Source organism: Drosophila guanche, unplaced genomic scaffold, assembly GCF_900245975.1.
Source record: "Drosophila guanche unplaced genomic scaffold, DGUA_6, whole genome shotgun sequence".
Taxonomy (NCBI): domain Eukaryota; kingdom Metazoa; phylum Arthropoda; class Insecta; order Diptera; family Drosophilidae; genus Drosophila; species Drosophila guanche.
The window spans coordinates 17,164,910-17,186,876 of record NW_022995743.1 but is presented as its reverse complement, the minus strand read 5'-3'; the positions used below and the strand labels follow the sequence as shown (position 1 = coordinate 17,186,876).

General features: G+C 44.2%; 1 protein-coding gene across 3 annotated transcripts in view; it reads right to left on the bottom strand.

Annotated features, from left to right (window-relative positions):
• LOC117578617 (serine-rich adhesin for platelets) overlaps nt 1-21,967 on the bottom strand; it is a 33,072-nt gene that overhangs the window by 7,910 nt on the left and 3,195 nt on the right. The window contains exons 2-5 of one of the 3 annotated variants that reach the window (XM_034264217.1): nt 13,830-13,943; nt 8,239-8,447; nt 760-1,468; nt 595-682 (exon numbers count right to left, since the gene is read on the bottom strand). In XM_034264217.1, the coding sequence (XP_034120108.1) occupies nt 595-682; nt 760-1,468; nt 8,239-8,446 (1,005 nt within the window). In that variant the 5' untranslated portion in view covers nt 8,447; nt 13,830-13,943. Of the gene's footprint in view, nt 1-594; nt 683-759; nt 1,515-8,238; nt 8,448-13,829; nt 13,944-21,967 lie in introns of those variants that run through there. The other 2 variants (XM_034264216.1, XM_034264218.1) reach the window with 2 other exon arrangements.

Here is a 21,967-nt window from a genome sequence, read left to right as displayed (position 1 = left end):
CAGAAATTTTCAAAAGCTTACTGGGCCTAAATACTCGTAGAGTAAATGGCAAATTGATTGCGAACTGAGGGAAATGTAATGTATCAGTAAGGATGAGAGTGGATTCGAGGAGGGGATATGGGGCTCACCCTGCTTCCCCTGCTCCGCAGTATAAGTGGAGTTCACTGATCTCATTTCGAAAAAAAGCTCCTCCAAAATGAATTTCATTATTTGAGTCTCCGGATAATGCAGCTAATCAGTTTTGCAGAGTTGTAAACTCTGTTCCATGGGTTGATATTTCATCAACAACAAAGGAATGAATCGATCGACTGGGAGCCAAAGTCAATGGCCACTGCTGGGGATTTGGTCATTACGACTGCTGATACATAGAAGTGAAATGCCAACAAAAGCACAAATTGAATTTGATTAAAATCAATTTACATTGATTGCGCCACAGCAATAACAACAGCAAAAACAACGCCAACAAAAGCAAAACAAATAAACAAAATCCCATGTGGATTCCCCAAGTGAACAATAAACTTAGTTGGAGACATTGATGTGGGAGGAGGTGGATCATATCGATGGAAAATAGTGAAAAGTATCCAGAAGACTCACCTTCAGGACATTCGACAGGCTGCTGGCTGTCGCCGATTCGGAGAAGACGCTGTCGTGTGACTGCGAAAGAGTCTCACGAGAGTAGTCCCTGAAAAGAGAGGAAGAGTATCAGATGTTAGATATTAGACAAACTTGAATTGGACAGCGGTTGGATGGACAACTCACCCATCGACATCTAGGAGGCGGCCCTCGCTGAGGCTGCGCTGGCTATCGGAGATGTCGGCGGTGACACCACCACTATCAGTGCTGGCATTGCTGTTGCCCTCCCGCTCCACGCCCAGTTCCTGTGAGGAGTCGCCGACGCTTTGCAGGTGCCTCTGCTGGTGCCGCTGCTCTGAAAAGTAGCTGCTGCGGCTCAGACTACGGGTCTCGGGAAAGACGGCCACGCCGACGCCCATCTGCTGGCGATGTGTCTGGTACATGGCGTCCGCCGGAAACTGTTGCTGCTGCTGCTGCTGCTGCTGCTGGTGATCGGAGCTGTGTTGCGCCTGTTTGTTGGCCCTCTTCTTACCCAGGAGCACGCTCAGCAGTTCATCGCGATGCGATCCGTAGGACTTGGACTTGGGCAGCGACTGCGTCTGGTAGCTCTCGCCCAGCGACTGGTGGTTCTGCGGTGAAGTCGACGAGGAGGCGATGGCCGAAGACGCTGGAGCGGTCACACTGCGCAAATTCTTTTCGCTGGAGCTGCTGACCGGCGGCGGCAGGGTGTTGCAGGAGCCAGGACCAGGTCCGGGTGGTGTTGGGGATTGGCAAGCTGTCGGGCTGTCCGCAGAGCTGTTGATGGTGCGACGCCGGAAGATGCGTCTCAGGTTACGAAGCGGATGGAAGCGGCGACGCTTCTGCTGCTGCTGCTGCTGCTGCTGGAGATGTTGTTCTGGAAGGATAGAGGCCCAGGATCAGACATGAATTTCGATACGAACACATTTTTCCATATTCTATTTTGGAAACTAGGAGATATGTAAAAGTGGGCTTGCTGTGAATGCTAGTTATCCATCCGCATCGGCCTTCAAATCTGCCAAGTGGGACACGAACAGAATCCCCGAAACAGGACCAGCATTAACATTTTCAATTGAACAATATCAAATAAATGAATGGCTGTTTTTTTAATCAAAAATTCCGATTCCCAGTAGTCCGGACTCGCAGTAAGCGGAAAGCAATCATGATTCCGATTTCCATTCCCAGTTACTCACAGCCCAGACCCCATCATCCATCGATTGCTAATAGAATCTTTGTCACTTCCCCTGGCCATGAACGCAACAGAAGAAAGGAGAAGCGGGCCTCAATGAGCGATAAGAAATAAACAATAAATGGGTGGAAACGACGCGGATCGAAAACATGCCCATAAATAGGCAAAAAGTGGAGGGCCTCCCTCCATTTGGGAACTCCAAAATCAACGGTAGGGGGAGGCAGAGGGTGACAGGAAAAAACGTGACAGATATAGATAGTGCACCCACACTGAGAGAAATTCTACACTCAGATTTCCGAACCAACTCAGTTGGAATTTGGTCTGCCCCCCCCCCCCCCCCATGGGTTTGAATCCCGGATATGATCGATGGAAATTATAACTTTTAACCCAATATAATAGATATTTGTATACCCGGTACTCGAAGAGTACCCTGCCTCGTGTGTTTGGCTCTTGGGGAAGGGGCGCACATACACACGTACATAGGAATTTACTGACTGAGTACCGAGTATGCAAGTTGTAACGCGTACGAAGCGTCTCACGTTCGTCCTCATTTTCAGTGTATTTAGATCGGCTTATCAGGTTCAACCACGTGCACCCCCAGAAGTTTGTAACCATTTGTCTATGACCTTGACATTTATTTATACATATGTATGCAGATCTCGGAAGGGGTTCAGGGTTTTAGGCCAGTTCATAGACGTAATTGGCCAGAATGGTAAAATGTAATCAATCGAAGTGGAATTGCTGCGTCGCCGTCTGCTACTCTCATTGTGGCTGTGCAGCACCTCAATAATTATACCCGGTACTCGAAGAGTAAATGGGGTATATTGTATTTGGGCGAATAACGGTTGTATGTAACGCACAGAAGGAAGCGCTAATAAAGTATATATATTCTTGATCAGCATCAATAGCCGAGTCGATGGAGCCATGTCTGTCTGTCCGTCTGTCCGTCCGTCCGTCCTGATGAGCGCCTAGTACTCAGAGATTATAAGAGCTAGAGCCACGAAATTTTGCATCCAGACTTCTGTATGCTCACACTGTAAGTACTAGTGTATTTAAAAAATGTTCCCCGGCGCTTCCGCCCCCGCAAAAGGGCGGGGCTAAACCCACCCCGTCCCGCAGCTTATATTTGTTTTTTGCACATTCTCTCATTCACACTCTGCTACTGCATTATGCGGCCTCTGCCTCTGCCGTCCCTCTGCATCAGCCTCTGCCGATTTTTAACCCACCCCGTCCGCAGCCTTTATTTGTTATTTTTGTTGGCGGGCGCTGCCTCTGCCTCTGCCGCGAGTTTGCAGTGTGTGGGTCTAGGAAAGGGGGGCGAGCTAACGGAGCGTGTTGGTGTGAGAAGTATTGTAGACGTAGATGACAGATGAAGAAAAAATTTAAAATTTGATAACATTTGACAAATAACCGCTAAGGTAAAGATGTAGTACTGAGTGCCGGGTGAGTGCGTCTCACACGTCCCTTCTCGTTTTTATTTCATTTCGATAGTGCGATAAGATGGTAAGAAAAAGAGAGACAGAGTGTGACAGGCAGGTAGATTTCCTTATCGATCGATACGGAATGCTGAATGTGGAATACTCGTACACACTCGTACATATGTAGCTACACGATCCCAGTCCAGAGCAAAACATCTTTAGATTATATCTACGAAATTGAACTCCACTTAAGATGTTTTCACAATCGAATCACCCCCCGAGTGGCTCTCTCTTTGGAGAGTTATCATCTTTGTCATCCTCATCTGGAGGAGTTCCTGGAACTTCCCAAGTTATTCACATACCAGTATGTGCTATGTGTCATTCGCTCGAAGAAAGTTCAGTCAACGCAGGCACTGTGATTCGCCATGTAAAGTCTGCATTCCCTTTGGCGGCTAATAAAGTGTACGGGTATACTGTATTAATTAGGCAAAAGAGCCCAACAGAACGGAAGCCACTATATATGTACGAGTCTAAAAGAAAACAGCACAGAACACTGAAGACAGCGCTTGGATTGGACCTTCCCCCATGGGTCTCTAATCAAAAGTATTCGGATGTCGGGATGTGCCTTACCCGCCACTCGAATGCAGGTCACGTTTTGGGCCACGGCACGCGAATACTGCCAGACAGTACAGATATACAGAAACATACACTATGTACGGTGAAATATTTCACGGATACTGACGATTAGTATCAGTTGCGTTGGGGCTGGCTGGTCATAAAAGGTCGCTGACGGGCAAGAAAAAATATTTATATTCTCCCAAGTGGAGCAGGAGGAGGGCACTCGCTCGTCATTTTATTTATTACCATTGGGGGGTGTCTCGAAATTGCTTGGGGACCCTGCTAATGGAATTTTAACCGCCAAACGGTGGCAGGACAGGAGTACCCTAGTACCGCCCTACCTACAGACAAGTGACAATTGCTTATTTATAGAACGCTAATTGGGTCAGTTGTCTGTTGTGGAACGCCTTACCCTTCTAGAGCTGGGACTGGCCTTAATTTTCGTTTGGAAATTTCAATTGTAAAATTAAACAAAGAGGAGCTATCTGTCAAATATATTGGAAGTACTACATATTCCGAATCCATCTAAAGTCCATTGAGCAATATCTGTTTTTGCTTGGGTTCCCGTTTCGAAAATTTTGTTATTTTCGTTGTTCGTCGTCATGCTTTGACTTTCCGCGAATGTGGGCGAACTGTTTGGGTCTTTGTCTCCGTCATTGTCAGATTTTGTAATACACCAAAATAGACTTTTCAATTTGGCAACATGATGCACTGCGACAATGAATTGTCTTTTCGACTGCCTGCGCGAGTGCTCACTGTACTGGGGATGCGTGGGCCGACGGAGTGTTGCCGCTGACAGTATAACTGACACCAATTCCAAGTCCAACTCGATTCCAGACGATTCTCGATTTGCAATTGCAAAACGGTTCGGTTCGGCGAGTGGGTTCATTTAATAATTAATCATTGCAACCAAACAACAAACATCGCGCAAATTGGCAAACGTCTTTTCAGCCCCGCTGCAGTAATTGGCGACTTTTGTAAGCCACTGCTGCGAGTACATTCGAGAGTGTGTGGCCGGATGTGGGCTTTGCCACTGTTCGAGAACTCTTGGGGAAGGTCAAGTGAGCAGCGGCCCCGCCCTGCCCTGCCATGCCATTTCCAGACTTGGCAGAGTGGGCAGCTTATCCGCTCAGCCAGTGTGCCGCGTCCACTCACTCGTGTGGAATAAGAATTCGGGCCCCGACAGTTGCACATTTCAACAACAGTTCTTAAAAGCGAACAGGTCTTGCGGCCTTCAAGTGTTGAATACTTACGAGTATTCTGTATAGACTCGTTAACTGGTAAGTAGTTACGAGACACGCTTCTAAAATTGGATATTCTTTCAATGGATTAAGCAAAGCCGAGGCAAAGCCTTGAGTTCGTTGCTCAGCCTGAGGGGATCAGCGCTGCATAGATTAATTAGCAAAGAAAAGGGCTACTGCTACACTTTCCGAAATAGAAAATGATGTCAATACAAATATCGATCACTTGTTGCTGATAGCGTTTATTTGATCTGGCCAACCCTTGTATTGTGTGGAAGTGAGAGTTGATATTCGAGTACGGGTACGAGTAGAACCACCAATCAATGCACAAATCTGCCATCAGGCAACCAACTACGTGTGTCACAAATCGGCACAGAAGAGAAGATAACCAATGTCAAGTAGTTTTTATGCGTTATACAATTAATTGAATTCGAAAGTGTACCCAAATAAATATAAAAAGCGGCAAAATTCTTATCTGGCTATTGAATTAATCCTCGATTTGTTATAGTCTGCTAGTCTGTTAGCCTTTAACACTATTTCGAGGGCACTGTATACCTACTCTTCTATTCCGATCTATCGATTGGTCTTATCCCAGACTTTATTTGTTTATACCATCGGGTTCATGGTATTGGTATGCCAATCTCCCAAGTTGCCCAAATCGCACAAAGACGTTGGCTGCCATCGGTCGAGAGCGTGCTGATGGCCACAGGCTTATCAGACGCTAACAGACACACTGCGAGACGCACGAAATTGGTTACACAACTCGCGGCTCTCGGCACTCGGCACTTGGCACTTCAATTAGAGGCAGTTGGGTCTCCAGACGCGCGTTTCTTTGAGGCCTGAACTGGGTTTGCACCCGAAAAATCATCGTCGCTTGATTGCATTTCGCTGGCATTTATTTTTCGACTTATTTTACTGGTTTTAAAGCTGTCTCTGAGTAGAGTGGGGAAAAATCTGCTATGAAGGAATGGGAATTCAGTTGAGTCTCTATACTTGTTGACCCGCCGGCGGCATAAACAATCCATTTTATTACCTGTTCAAATAATTGGGAGCCGAAAATACACGCAGATGTTCTATTCAATTGAGAAATTCCTCGCGATGTTTACTCTACTGATATTTGCTTAGTGTAAACATACATCAATGCGTACATACATATGTTTGTATATGTTTTCCTTTTAATATTTCCAACTTCACTTCACAGAATACACACACACACACACACACACAAAATGGCACTCTACTTAATGACTTCTCGTTTTTCCATGTATTTCTTGGTGTTTTTCCAATAGAATTGATTAAAATTATGTTGATTTGATGTTGGATTGATCGAACAGCGATTATGAGTGCGTTTCGGTCGAGTTTGGAGTGTTTCAATTTGATTCCACTGGGACGGCAATCAGCGACAGTCAACAGCGACGACAATTCAATTAGTGCAATAACCGGCGTACAAAATCGTTTCACCTGTACAGGTGGAGCTGAGCACACAGAATGAATTGAATCAATGGGACAGACAGCAGCGCAATGGAAACACACACACACACACACACACATTGAAAACGGAATCGAAATCGAAATCGAAATCCACGAAAACGAAACGAAGCGAACGAAACGCCAGCCGAGGCGAACTCAACTCAAATCAAACCAAACAAAATACTGAACACTGAACCAAACTGAACCGACGGAACCCCAAGCGAACACTGCAATCATCGACAGCGTCTCATGTCTGGTGGGCCTATTGGCTGTTGCGTCGCACTCTTAGCCAGGTTGCCAAATCGGTCCGCTCGTGTTTGGCGGCAGGTGTCTGCAAGCATTAACAGACCTTTGTCTGTCAGGGGTTAAGCTGACTAACCCAATGGGTCTGCCTGCACAATGGGCCACATCGGACAGATCCAGCTTTCGTTGAAGGTGCCACGTTTGATTTGTACAAGTTTCAAATGCCACATTAATTGGCAAGAATATTAGTCAGACTCATTATGAATTTGCCCCTCAACTACGGAGGATACAGAAAGTGTGGTTCGTGATCTCACACACTGTGCAGCGCAATGCTGAATTGTACAGAGTATGCAAAGTATTCATACATACATGCAAACATAGGTATGCACACACACACACACGAGTATGTTCCGTTATTGTGGATGAAAGTTTGTTGTTGTGGAAGTTGTCATAACAACAATAACACCTAAAACCGCCCCAAAATGAATTGAATGAATTTCTCATTCCCATTCGTGTTCTTATTCGTATTCCTATTTCCACGCAGCATGTTCGTAGAACAGTTTTGGTCGATTGCTGCTTCGCATCCGCATGAACCGCCGCAGTAGAAAGTAGTCGACGTTAATTAGCACGTGGGTGGGGGTGGGGCTGCTTGTGTCAGCATTACCCACAATTATATAAACATTATCCAGTTATTCAGTTGGTACCACCAGCCCAGAGAGCAAACAAAGCCCGATTCGATTCACAAGTAACAAAATCTGAATATTCGTATGCTCGTATTGTGGCTAGGCCTTTATCTCGCGCTCATTGTTTCTGTATCGTCAGCTGTGTTCGTATCTGTATCCCTGCTGGTGGTGGAGGTGGTGGTGGTGCCGTTTGTGTTTGTGATGGTGGCATCAACGAACCGAAAGCCAAAAGCCCCATCTAATTATGCACATATGTACGAAACGAACCAGCTAACGATCGTACCCCAACTTTTGCTAACCAGTACAGCAGACAACTGCTTGGACCTTTTCCCAACTCATTTCCTAACAGTTCAAGCGACTCAAGTGAAAATTGAGTACCCTCAGGAATAGCTGAAAAGTTCACTTGTTCACTGACATGTGCAGTAAATCCTTAAATTTGGATTTAATAACCTCCAGCACAACCCTACTGAATAGCCTACCCCAACAAGTACAGCTAACCTTCAGGGATGGGATGGCAATCAAACCCATCCCCTCCCATTCCCGACTGGGAATTCATCAGATGATGAACAGATGAAGAAGAAAGCTGCAATATGGCAGCTGGGTTATTCCCAGAAAGCGGGAGTCGGGCCAAAGGCAATTTCATAATCCCAAATTCCACACTTGTCTCGCTGTGGCACATAAAATAAACAATAAAGCAACAATCGAGCTCATTCCAAGGATATGCGTCTGTCTTCTCTGCTCTGATTGTGAGCAGAGCATGGGAGCAATTAGATAACATAACTCACCAGCATTTGCGGGCTCGTGGCCATCGTTTCCGGGGCTCGAAATAGGCGTGGAGGTGGCGGGACCAGGCCCAGACCTGGGCCCTCCATGTGACCTGCTGATGTTGCCCTCCGGCAGTGACAATGGACCATCGGCACTCGCATCCAGCTCCAGCTCCAGCTCCAGCGGCGGCGAGTTTTCCCTCACACACGACATCAGGCCGGAAGACATACTGAAACGAAGCAACAAAACAAAAAGTTAGTTTGTAATTTTGCCGTCATCTGAAATGTAACAAATATTTGTAAGGTATTGGGATGGTAAATGGATGTCTTCCGCAATAGTACAGGTACGGTTGCAAGACTGGATACCTTTCCCGTCACTCACTTGTCCTGACACCCCGCTAATGGATCGCTCATATAGAGACTGCTCCTGACATGATGGGGATGGATGGGGATGGATGGGTGGGGAAATTAAATGTCATATTGCATTCACGATAAAAGTCACCCAAGCTGACAATAGCTCAGCATATAAAAAAGGTGTCATTGCAATGCTTAACACTATTTTACATATCATTTTAAATATTGTCGAATCGGATGCTAAATTGGAATTCATATCTCCATTCTTTGACCTCTTCGAAATGGCTAGACTAACAGCAGCCCTTGTTCACAGACTCCATTCGGATGCCACATGAATCTCAAATGTCTACTTAAATCCATGATGAATGCGAATCAATGAATCAACCCATAAATAAATGTCATGCCCAGGCCCAGGCCAAACAAGAGCAAAATGCATTTACCATTAGTGCAGTAAATTGACTTGAAATTGGATGGAAGGAGCGGCAGGGTGCAGGCAGCAGCAGGGCGGCGGACCAAAGGCATTTCAAGGAAAACTATTTTCAAATAGGAATTTGTCTTCTCTGCCGAACTTTGCGGCCTGTTGCCGATGTGGATGCTGCTGCCTCTGCACTTGGCTCGTATTGTTTCTGGCTTCGATCGGCGCCAGACGAATGGGACATGAGTAATGGGTCCGAAGTGAGTCACGCCAAGTTCGGGGATGCCGAGTAGTCACAGACGCTGCAACATGTTTAAGGGTATTACACTCGTATTTATATTCATTTAATGTGTACATTCATCCAAATAAGTATTTAATTGTTAAAGAATTTTGTTTTTGCCTAGCGGTGCGACTGCCAATTGGAATTAACCTTATCCTGGTCTCACACTACAAACAGCATGCATATCAGCAGCCACATCGGTCTGGTCCTGTTAGTGCAGCTGGAGATTTTGTTTTCCAATAAGGAAAATATCCGATTTATCCGCTAGGGCAAAAAAATACGCAGCAATACCAAATACCACAGTTGGAATGGATAAAAGTAGGTGTCATGCCCGTACTCTCGCTTTGAGAAAAAGTCGCTTACACAATTTGTTGCATACTTTCGGGCACTAGTTTTGTGTTCAATTTATGTACGATTTGTGTAAAATTTAGATTTAAAGTATGTACATATGTATTTATAGTTCCTGTTATGGGCCTTGGAAGATGCATTACTCCATGACTGATTCAGCCTTTTTTATAGATAGTTATAAATCAGTGGGAAAATAGGAAACCCGAATTAAAATATCTCGAATATTTTGTCACATTTTAAGATCATCCTTTTTCATGATAAACTCGCTCGTGCGATTAAGAACGTGCGATTAACGCTCCAGAAAGCCTCTTCACATAACCCAATTACCGCAGCTAGCCACATCGTTGGTGCAGCTGTCCAAATACTGTCAGCCTCAGGCTGACATCTGACCCTCTTTTGGGGTAACTAACCAGGCACCCACCCAGCTGCGTGTGTGCCCAAAGTATTTATGGACTAATTAGTACACCCAGCCAACCCCTTGTTTTCGATTTTTTTGCGCATCCAAATGGAAACTGCAGCCACAGATTCTTGTCGACACTTGTGGGTGCAGTACAGTGCCCTCCCCGAGGGAGGCTGACGATGGGGATGGATGATGCTGATGCTGATTGGCACTTCACATGAGCAACACAATCCACACACACACACACACAACTGGAAAATTTTCATTTCGTTTTTGCGTTGATTAATTAAATGGCTGCCTCCGGGGGGGTCTGGCTCTGAGTCTGAATGGAAACCAGCGAGGGGAGGAGAACCAGAAGTATAGTTTGGCATTGAACTTGGGGGAATGCCAAGGCTGAGTTCATTACTGGCTGCAGCCAATTAAGCTGGGAGTGTGTGGGAAACGGGCACTCTAGCTGTAAGAGTTGAAGAAATCATTCGGATCACCACAACTAACTCCAGGAGTAGTGAAGATTTAGTCCAACATTTGGCCACAATGCAGGCTGTACACGAGCATTCGATGGTATCTGAATCTGCGGACGAGTGTGGCTATCTCGACGGGAAAATCTTACAAATTAACTTTGACTTTCATTTGCATGTGTGCAGATGCGCAAACACTCTCTCACCTCTCGATGCATCTGCAATGGCAAAGTGGGCAAACATTCAAGTGGAAAACGAAAGCAAAATCCACCAAAGAGAAGAGCTGTTGATCTTCGCCAGTCGAATCTTCGCACACCCTTTCAATGCGTCTCAAACTTGATACCATACAATTCACCATTCGCCGATACTGCAATTGGAAAACCCTCTGGAAGAGTATCACAACCAAAACCCAAACAAAATCAACCAACAGTAAGCAGAGACAGCCACAACCAACATTATAATTACGAGTGCGAGCATGTACAGCATTTCGAGAGGTGAGCCCCAAAACATGGCTCATCGCGATGTATAATTTCAGTTGCCCATTACGCGAATTTGCCAACTTAATTATGCTGCGGCCAGGCGTGTGGCCAGACAATGGGACAGGAAAGCATCTCTGGGAGCTCCATCTCTAGGCGAGCAGCGCAGTTCTCAACTGCGATTATGGCCTTAGAGCAAACACTTGTTAGCGACACCTCAGCACAAATCCCAATGGTAAACAAACGTCATTGCGAGACGGCTCTAAAGAGCTGGACAAATCGAAAAGGAAAGTGCCCCTGGAGACAGAAGACGGAAAACGGAAAACGGAAAACAAACGAAAGCCAAATAAACTCGGAGAAGAAACTGCATGCTCATCGGAGTATACTCCGTTAGAGACTCGACACAGCGACTCTGGCGTATTACCGCACTGTATGGAGCTGTCTACCATTAATTGTTATGACCAACACTTTGCAGGCTTTGACTTTGAACAATGCACGGATTGGGGGCGGTGATTCAGTGAAGGTCGCTTTGAATTGTGAAAATTGTGGCTCAAAACTCAAACTAAAACTAAAGTTAGACACTTAAAACGGCAGCGCAGTTACTCAAGTGGATGTGAATAGCTTTTTGAATGCTAAATTTCGAATCGATTAAAACCAATTTGCCACACTTTCATTGTCGATTATTTTGATAGTCTTCCTTCCTGCGATTTCCTTCAGTTTTAGTGCGGACTTTAATTAAAATATATCTGAGAGTATTGCTTTTGCTTTCTAATGACTCATTTTGCTGGTTGGGGAAATACTCGTGTTCCCCCAGCAAGTATACAATCTGCATGGATTTGCAATGATTTGTTCAAGTTTCAAGAACTGCAAATGTCACACAATATTTATTGAGTGGGCGTACCATTATCTTTGTTTGTGTTTCCATTAAAGTGTGTGAACCACTTATTGGCTATTGGCACAAGGAATGTACCCAAGACTGCTCTCACTTAAAATTCCTCCCTTCCTTTCTCGATGTGTAACGCCATGCGATTGGGGGTTTGCACCGTTCTGCCATACCGCCCAATGTCACCAATCAATGTGTATATGATGGAATATATTATGAAAGGGCAGCGATTTCTGTTGTTGGTCCCCGACTGCCAGATGGTTATGATGCTCCCATTTACGGTGTATCGTACCTACCGCGTATCATCGATGCTGCGATCCAAGTCCGAATCGAAGCCATTGCGGGGGATCGTTTGCACAGATGTTTGTCCCACTGAATAGTGCTTGCTACAACATATATTTATTTATTTATTACTACACCACACACTTGTTCCCAGCTTTGAGAATTATCCGCGATGCCCGCAACTTGTGGCTGCTGTCGATAACAGGAAAACGGCCTTTGGGGTTCGTTCTCGCAGATGTTGCGGGGCGCCAACATGGGAGTCTGTGCCTCTTTGTGCGAGTCCAAGGTCAAGGAGCGCAACTGCGCGGGCACTCGGACTCACACGAATGGCAACAGAAACATTTCACAAGATGATTTGACTGTTTTTTCTCTCTCTCTCTCTCTGCCGAAGAACTAAGCCCGTTCCACGTTTGTACAAAATTTGCGTAAGGGAACTCAACATGTTTTATCAGATAGGTTTTCGCTCAGTTCAGATTCCAAGCCAAGAAATAGCTTATTAATAAAAAAGTTAAGCACAAAAATGTAATGTTGCCATCCACATGTTGCCAGGACACGAGGTTGTCCTCTCTTTGCCGTCTGCGCAGGCCCGTCCCATTCGCACTCACAGAAACCAAAAGTGAAGCATACAGCCTGACCTAGTCAACGAAATCGTCAGAGGGGTGGTCGGTCTGTCACCGTATAACCAAATAAGGCAAAAAGAACACCGGCGTGACATCCTTCCCCCACCAACACACACACACACACACACACACAGGCAGATCTGGAAAGTTGCCAATTTAAGTAAATTTCCCAGATATATATATTCCGGACTTTAACACGAACTCCTTAGGACACAACAAGGTTGTTCGTCATCTTGGAACACTCTATTACTGTATTTCCTCTCTCGAAACCATTGAATATACAAAAATGTTTAACCGGGCCAAATTATGCGGTTGGAACAGCTGGCTTCAAGGTCGTTCATTGCCGAAGGTTTGCTGCTCACTAAAAGCACTATGTTTATGTATGTGGGTACATTTCAATGTATTCATATTGTAATCAGAATTAAAGCTCACATTACCACAACAGCAGAGTCGTCGTTGCTCGAAATGTACCTCTCTAGGTACCAAATGGAGTTACATTCATATTTCAAATATGCACAAGAGTCATTAATATATTTCATTGAGCATGAATTATGAATCAAAGCATGAAAATACTCACAGAAGTTGGCATAATATGCTCATAAAGTATTCGGGGTTTTCTTTAACATTTTTTCAAGTGCTTAAACATTAAAGGGTCGTATATTTTACGATTAATGGGGCAGCACGTGTGGTCTGGCCCTGCGAATTTTGAGGGCTTCCTTTGCTCATGTAAACATAAATTCACCTAAAGCCCGAAAATAACAGACAGCCGAAACTCTGAAGTGATTCCCTCTGGATAAACAAAGAAATAAAGAAGAAGCGCAATGCTTGCTCGGAGTGTACAAGACGACATAGCTTATTGGATTCACCCCGAGGAACCATTGCGCTACCTACATAGGTACATTTGTATGCCTGAATGTCCGAGTACTTGTACATTCAAGGGCGCAAGAAAATATTACAAAAGAATTATGAAAGGTTCCCAACTAAAAGCCATAATCAATTGACTTTTATTGATTTCCTGGAGATCAAAGGGAATTATGATTATTGATCGCTGCTGAGCTTTAAGTGCTTTTCCAATCGAAGCAGTTGCCTAACTTACCTGAGGAGATATCTGGATGTGAAACTGTGAATACTAAGCAACTCTGTTGCTTCTGTTGTTTAGTCGAATCGTTCGAGTTGTCGTTACATGGTTCGAAGGTCTTTGATCGGTGATCTGAAACGAAACACAAAAACACACACTTTTAGCAGACTTTCAGTTCGGGCGGGAGCAGTGATGGTGATGTAATAATCCCAATGTATGGACCACAAGGTTGAATCAGCTGTTCTCGAAAGGGAACATGTGCGGAGCATGTGCCCCTCGCGGACCAATGCCAAGCACAAGCTTTTCGTGTCAAGCAAGTTCTACGCGCGGGCTGGTGTACAGTAAATAGTCGTGGTAAATATTCCTCCTGCCAAGGAAATCAATCAATACATTAGGCGGTCAATGGCCCAGAAAGCGAATGTGAACTCTGTGAACCCCTTGGACATAATCAGAAATCTCCTTTCAGTCCAGGCCCATCCATTGGCAAGTGATAACGACGAAAAGTCCACCGTAAATCTTGATTATCCCCAGGCACTACAATGGCATAGATGGGCCCAGCAAGCACCGCATTACGTAAGTCTGAATACGAAAAAACAGACTTTATTTTGTCACGTTCCAGCCGAGCCAAGCCCAAGTCCATCCTATGGCCTAAAGATTTCTAGCACTGGGCTAGGCTGCTTTCCTTCCCCCAGATATTCCTTAACCCCTTACATTTGCATATCCATATCTCATATCATGCGGTGTATTGAAAGCTTCTGCCCCATTATAACTGTATGAGGCCATCCAAGGACTGCCTTCTCCCTCCTGATGTGCTGTGCTGTGATGTGTGCGTGTTCCCTGCTCATTTGCATAGAAATGGCCCAGCAAAAACCTTACGGACAGAGAACCTTACCTACGAAAGTAAAACTCGACTGCAACGAGCCTTTGTATGTGTGTATATAAGAGAATTAAATGCAATTTTGAAAGTGAGAAAAGGTATATGTACATACATGGTGGAACCCAACTATTACTCCTCATTTAAAAATGAATATTTAGATTTGACTTAAGTTTGGTTTAAAGCTATAAATAGGCTCCAATTTCGAATAGAAATTCTAATCCGAAATTCCACTAAATCACGTAAGATAGAAAAGCAGTTACTTCTATCGAAATATCTTGTAGATAAAAAGAGGAATGTTTAACGACGTGTAAACTGGTAGCTTGTTAATTGTTATGCACTTAACTTCACTGACGAACTGTACGTACCCAGATCTAACTAAGTACCCAAAAATCCCATTCCAGGCCAGGGGAACCGAGAGTCGTCGTCTTATCGTCTTCATCAATCGCTGAACAAGTAAGTATGTAAATAAAAGCTGAGCTGGAAAATGAATGTTGATCTGATTTCTACGCACTTCCAGGCATCAAGTATGCAACACAACTGCAACAGCAACCACTCGCGAGTGGTGGTGAGATGTTTATGCAAATGGCTATCGGATCGTCTCGGGACTGGCTAAGGCCCAGGCCCAGGCCCAGTGGCTTAGAACGGACGGAAAACTTTCACTGCCCACACACGGCCGTAGGGCTGTGGTTATCTAATTGGTTCGTCCGCGTCAGCGCATCCGAAGATTAATTGCAGGGGGAGAAATATCTCTTCGAGAGCACTCACAATGGCCTCAAAACAATGATGGAAAGTAAAAGTTTGTTTTCGGAAATCGAACAATACAGCGAATGATGATGAATCCATGAATTAATTAACAGCCTCTCCTCCGGAGCTCGATCCGATCATGGTTGGATTCTGAACGGGTTTTGGCGACTCTTGATGTTAATTTTATGCACTTAAATTCGTTTTGTTTCTGCCGTCTGTATCCATAACACTTAATTCAAGTTCGTATTTCAATTCGATTCAGTTCGTTTGTTCGTTTTCTCCAAAATTTGTTTTGGGAGAACCTTCCAAAAACAGACACAACGAACAACAAAAAAACAAAATCTATAAAAACGAAAGCGCAAGTGAGTCGAATTCCAGACTGGCGACGATTCTAAGGCATCCAGAACGACGGGCGCCGGTGCATGTAAAGGAAAACATTCTGACCATTAAGAAATGAAAATGAAATCACGCCAACGAGTTGTTCCCCTTAGCTCAGAATGAAAGCAAAACTCGAATTGAAAAAGACAACTATTTGTGTACGTCTGCGGCTTTTAGGCCCTTTCAAAGGTGATATTTTATCGCTGTAAGTCGCAATTTAATCAAATCAAAATACTATTCACCGTATAAAACCTTTTTCTTGGGCTGACACCCCACAGCATTTCGAATAGAGCCCAGAGAGAGATACCATTGATACTTTCTGCGCTACGCTAATGGGCTAACATCTGATAGTATTCAGGATTCCAAGGCTGAGAATTTGTAGATGGGAAAAGTGTACATTTCCCTTTTATTTTCCTGGTTGCTGCTTACTTTCGCGCTCAGTTCTTGGCACTTGGCAAGTGCCGCAGATTTGTGTACGTGTATGTATATGTATGTAGGTCAGTTCAGACGATGGGTTACTGAACTCCCGTCCGGCGGCCAAATGTATTTATGGAGAATTTGTCACATGCCAACAAACGTACATAGAAGTACTCACACTCGCACTCGCACTCGCACCCTCGTAATATTGTGGGGCCAGAGATGACGACGATGGCGACAGCGACTGTGAGACTGGAAAAGTAAAACTTAACAAGAAACTGAAAACTGAAAACCTGTGGAAACTGTGGAAAACCACAACACCACAACGTGAGGCCGAAAAGAGCTGCTGCCTTGATAATAATACAAATATCTGTGTGAGGAAACTCCACTGGGCTTTTGTTATCCGCTGCATCTATGGGTTACTTGTATTGAAAGATATCTTCAAATGCGGCCGTTTATTTGTCTCGAACTTCAAGCTGTCTGTTTGGATTCGTTCGATATGCAGTTCTTGGACGAACTCCCTCATCCGATTGGGTCTGTTCTGGCCTGCCTCAAATGTGTGCTCCCAGAAGACTTTCAAGTTTCGTTCCAAATATCGACAAAATCATCGCCATCATCATCGTCGTCGATGGGGGGGACACAACGAGACGGGCACAAAATTAACATTTTCTAAATCTCCTCCACTCACTCCAATGTTTTTTGTTAGCCGTCTCCCTTGCTCCGTCTGCTGTGTATGCCTCTCTCTTCCCATCGTGCTTGGCTGACTTTGGGTTGCGAAAACAACTAAAAAACGAACAGAACTTGCCACTTCAGCGGGGGTCTGGTCTGGCACGGCACAAATGATGGAAGAGCTGTTCAATAAAACAGAGAGAGGCAAGAGATTCTTCATCTCATTTCACCTACATATGTACATACATATGTATAGATATATGTACATATCTACTTTACTCATACAGCACCCAGAGAACTTGTTTCTGTTAATTGTTGCGTTAATTTGTATTTTCTGCAGCCAAAAACAAAACACATTAAGAATTACCAGGCCCCTGCCCTCACTCACTTGCCACACTTAATATGCTCTGATTGTGCAGAAAATAGAATTCTTGGCCCTGATTCAAAAGTTGATACTTCAAATTATGAAGAACTCCTCAAGCAACCCACTCGCTAACTGGTCTTAGTTAGTCATAGTTTTGCTGGCCGTTAGTCATTCACCTGGACCGCACATACTCGTGAAGATTGCAGCGAGCATGGGGAACAAAGGAACATTGTTGGAGCGGCGCGATGCGGTGCTCGTCTTGGGGCCATGATCCATAGCCGCGATGTCTGAATCGAATAACCGATGAGATGAGCCATCAAATAGAATATCGTGAGGCTTGCCTGCCCAATCGACAATGAAACGAGTCTGAACAGGCTGTGGAAAGACTCACGGTCGATCAGGCCGGAGCAAGTCCCCAGTCAATGGAGCATAGAATGAAGAAGCGGAAGCCCGAATCGAACAGAATCAACAAAATTGTACGAGAATTACGGCTGCACATGCATAAGTCGATCCCCGCCGAAGGGTTCCTGCCGAAGGAACCTGTTATAAAATCAATGGCAGGGGCCACTGACCTCAGCGCAGCCTCGGAACATTTTTAATTCATTTGCTATTGCGGTGGGTCAGTCATGAAGACTGGCGTAAAATACCTTGGCACATCTGTTTTTATTCGTTTGGAACCCCAAAATAATATTCTAACTCAGCTCGTTTCGGAATGGGTGTGGATTCGAAAATAGATCTCCATCAGACAACTTTTCGAAGAGGTTTTTCCATACGGATGGGGCACCCATAGCAGTGTAACAAGGAAAAGCTAGTGAAATTCAGAAAACAGTAGCCGCAACAAGGAGGGAAGCGGTAAAGGGTACTAAAAATGGATGGAGCACGGCGAATTCCTAAGACCGAACGAACGCTTGAGCAATTTGCAAGCATGCTGAAAATGAAATTCAATTGCGAAATTAAATTTCATTGAATTTAATTGTTGCAATGATCAGATCGAGCAGCCAAACAAGCCAGGCCAATTCAAATGAAATCAAACGCGTCTAATCTGAGCCGTCCAAGCGTAAAATTCGATGAAATAAATTACTTCTGAGCATTCTCTTCCTATCAATGGCATCTCATTTCACTTTTGTAGTATTCTATCAAAGGGTGTGGTCCGTACGGTCCATTCCGGATGCTGAAAGTCTGCGATAAAAGTGGGAAGCACTCAAATGTATATCTGTACATAAATATGTACAAATGAAGGTCTTATCAGCTGCGGGTCAATGTATTTGTTCCACACCATTCAAAGATCGCCCCTTGACCAGTTTCTTTATGTTTCGAAGCTGATAAGCTCGAGAAAAGGAAAGTGAATGGACAATATGAATACTTAATGAATCTCTAATGAATCACTTGCGAAGAAAGCAAGAAAACTTGTTGGTTTTTGTTTTGGGGAATCTTGGAAACCAATTAGTCTTTTATCTATTATAATTTATTAAAGAGCAAAGAGCTCCATTAACTGTGGTCTCAAACAAAGCATTTGTTAGTGATATTGTTGGCTGGAATCTTGATTTGTGATCAATATCATATCCATTTCATCCTAAACAATGATTTCGTATCCATTTTTTGACAGCTTGAAATAATTTGGATCTCCTAGAATTTCTTCCGTACATTCTTTTGAGATTATCTTAATGGGATCTAATGTTTACATGGTGCCATGTACATATGTATGTATGTATGCCTTGGGCCTTGGGCCCTAACAGCTATCTGATTTCTGTACTAAAGAACATAAAAACACTGTCCCAAATGGGAAAATTGCCAAACACGCAAAAAAACAAAATATGCTCGTACATACCCGCTAATAGCGCACAAATTATAAAAGAAAAGCATCAAAAAGATTGGCCAACATTAATGGGTAATCTTTTTATTTTTAACCTTCTGCAAAGCATTAAAAGTGAAATTGCAAGCACTGGGACTGGGCCTCCATCCATCCATCTGTCTCTTCTCCCGGACACAGAGCCGGACATGATCTTGGCGATGTTGGGAGTTCGCGTTGGAAGTGCAAAAGATTAGAGCGGCCAGAAGAAGGTTATTTTGCTTTTCTTCTTTGCCCTAATGAAAGTTGTCCGGCTCCGCTAGCGGGAGAAGACGACAATTTTTCAACATTAACCCAAATAGAAGTAAAGCAGCCGATTAAAAATAAAAACCGACAAACCGAAACACAACAAAGCAAAGCAAGGCAAAAATAGAGGAGGTCGAATATGTGCCATTGTGTCGATTGAATATTTCATTTTATTCGTCCGAATCCGAATCTGAATCCGAATACGAGAACGAAACGAAACGAAACGAAACCTTGTAATTATGCAGAAGAAAGAACGGTTAAAAGAGAAACACTCTCCCACTCCCACTCCCTCTCTCTCTCTCCCACGTGCGCTACCTGCAATCTATTCTCCACTTTACGAAACCTGTTGATTCCGATGAAAATTTGTAAGTTATGTCTTTGTGCGACCAGGTTCTTGCTGTTTTGTAATTGGACATGCAAAGCACGTGCAACCCCTCCTCAACTCTCCAACCCGTCTGCACAAAGCCTTTCACTTCACTGAATGACGTAGTGATGTACCTACACAGTGTGTTATTGCTGTTTGAATACACTTGCCAAGAGTACTAAGACCAATCTCCCAACCTATTCCCAGTTGCAGACGGGCCGTCGCTAAACCAAGAGACATTTTTCCATCAGTGGTCAGTCGGCAAGGGTATGCACTGCTTCGGTGCCATGAGACAGCAACTCTTAGTGCACAGTCGTCTCGTCATCTGTTCTCTTTGCTAGGTTTCTGCTTGCCACCGTGAAGGTCTTTACTGGCTCGTCATCATCACCGTTCTGGTTTAAGCATTAGACGTTTGTCAGATACAACGATGCATACATATGTACACACACACATACACATATTTGCCAGTAGCATAACAATTTGTATGTGTGTCATTGTGGCAATTGATTTGAATCGCGTGCATGCAACCTGATAAACCATTGTGAATGGTGTGAATATGGAATACTTGATATGTTTTTATGTATTTCGCCTTTTATGCCTTGTTACTGTTACGTGGCCTGCGCCTTGAATGGCTAAAGACTTGGCCAAAACGGGTAGAAGTATAGTACAATATATAAAAAAAATAAATGCTAATTTAATGGGGTTCGTACATACACACATATGTACATATGTATGTACATATTTACTGGCATATAAACTGGCAGATTGTGCTCTGTTACGTTCTACTAAGGCCTGCTTTAATAATGTACAATACCCCAAATCGTTAAATCAAAGCTATTTCTGTCCTGAAAATGTTTAACGAAAAATGTGTCCTATTGGAAAATGGGAATGAATGCGAAATGCCTGCGAGTCAGCTGCATAGTAATTGCTGTCGGCTGGATCGTTGGGACCACAGTTACAGCCACATACTTGGTTCAGGCGGGAATTGATCAGTCCCTCGATGTCCACAGAAACGGAAAAACCTATAAGTACTCTTATAATGGTCATTGGAAAAGAAATGGCTGTCCGGAATGTGCTACGCGATAGGCTGTCTCACAATTCCATCCATACTCTTCATCATCGGACTAATAAGTAAGGAGGAACTCGACATGAGGTGTTCAGCTCTTGACAGCAGCGATGCCCTTTACAGGCGTGACGGCCATATCGATATGTGTCATATATAAGCACTACGACTACCTGCGACACCGCGATCGGTATATTGAGGAATGACACGTATTACGTTCTCTTCTCTCCACCCACCACACCATTAAAACTAATTGTTGTCTACTACGTAAATAGCATTAATTAGGTTTAATGGGGAGGGCCTCGACTGCCGAGGACTACACACCCCAAGTGTCGGGAACAATGCAAATTTCATTCGAAAGTGATGTATGCATATGTACATCATTGTGCACACATATATTTACATATGTACGTTTAGGGAAAAACTCTGATGCATTTCATACGGGAGGGATCCAAAAGATATTGGGAAAAATACCGATTTCTGGATGGAACTTTTCGAACCATTGTTTGTATTTTTTTTCTGAGCCGTTCACCACTTTTCCTCTATTAACTCGGCGCGAAATTAGCTAGATAAGCGCCCCTTTCCCCACCCGTTTCTTGTGTTGTGATTAATGGCTGCGTTACCATTGGGATTTAGTGCGCGACTGACTGCGACTTTGGCTTAGGAGTTGGTCGGTACTGGTACTGGTACCCAGCCCAGACCCGGCCCAGCCTCCCCTCCACACAAGCAACTACATATTGTACATACATATGTACCTGCGGCATCTCTCATGCCTTTTCAATTACGTTTTAGTGTTTGAATTTTGCGCCACAATTTTTAATGCCGAAACCATAAAGGTGAGCATGTGTGCAGAAATAAAACTACGAACAGTGCTCCAAAATAAAAGTCTGCTTGGTTTGTTCGGCAACTCGGCCACATTATTGTGCGGCGAATGAAGAAGAATGAAGGCAGACCAACACACAAAAACTCGACTGAAATTTGTTTCAAATTTTTGAAAACTCACTTTGCCATGGCGGAATGTCTTAGTCACGCCACCGGCTGCAATCCGCCCTGCCCACAGCAAGGTACCTACTGTTGCTACATCGGGTACTAGCACTAGTACAAGGCAAGCACACTCGAAATAAATGTTTTTGCTAATCCAAAGCCATAGACAATAATTGTGCCAAGAGCCTGAAGAGATTTCCA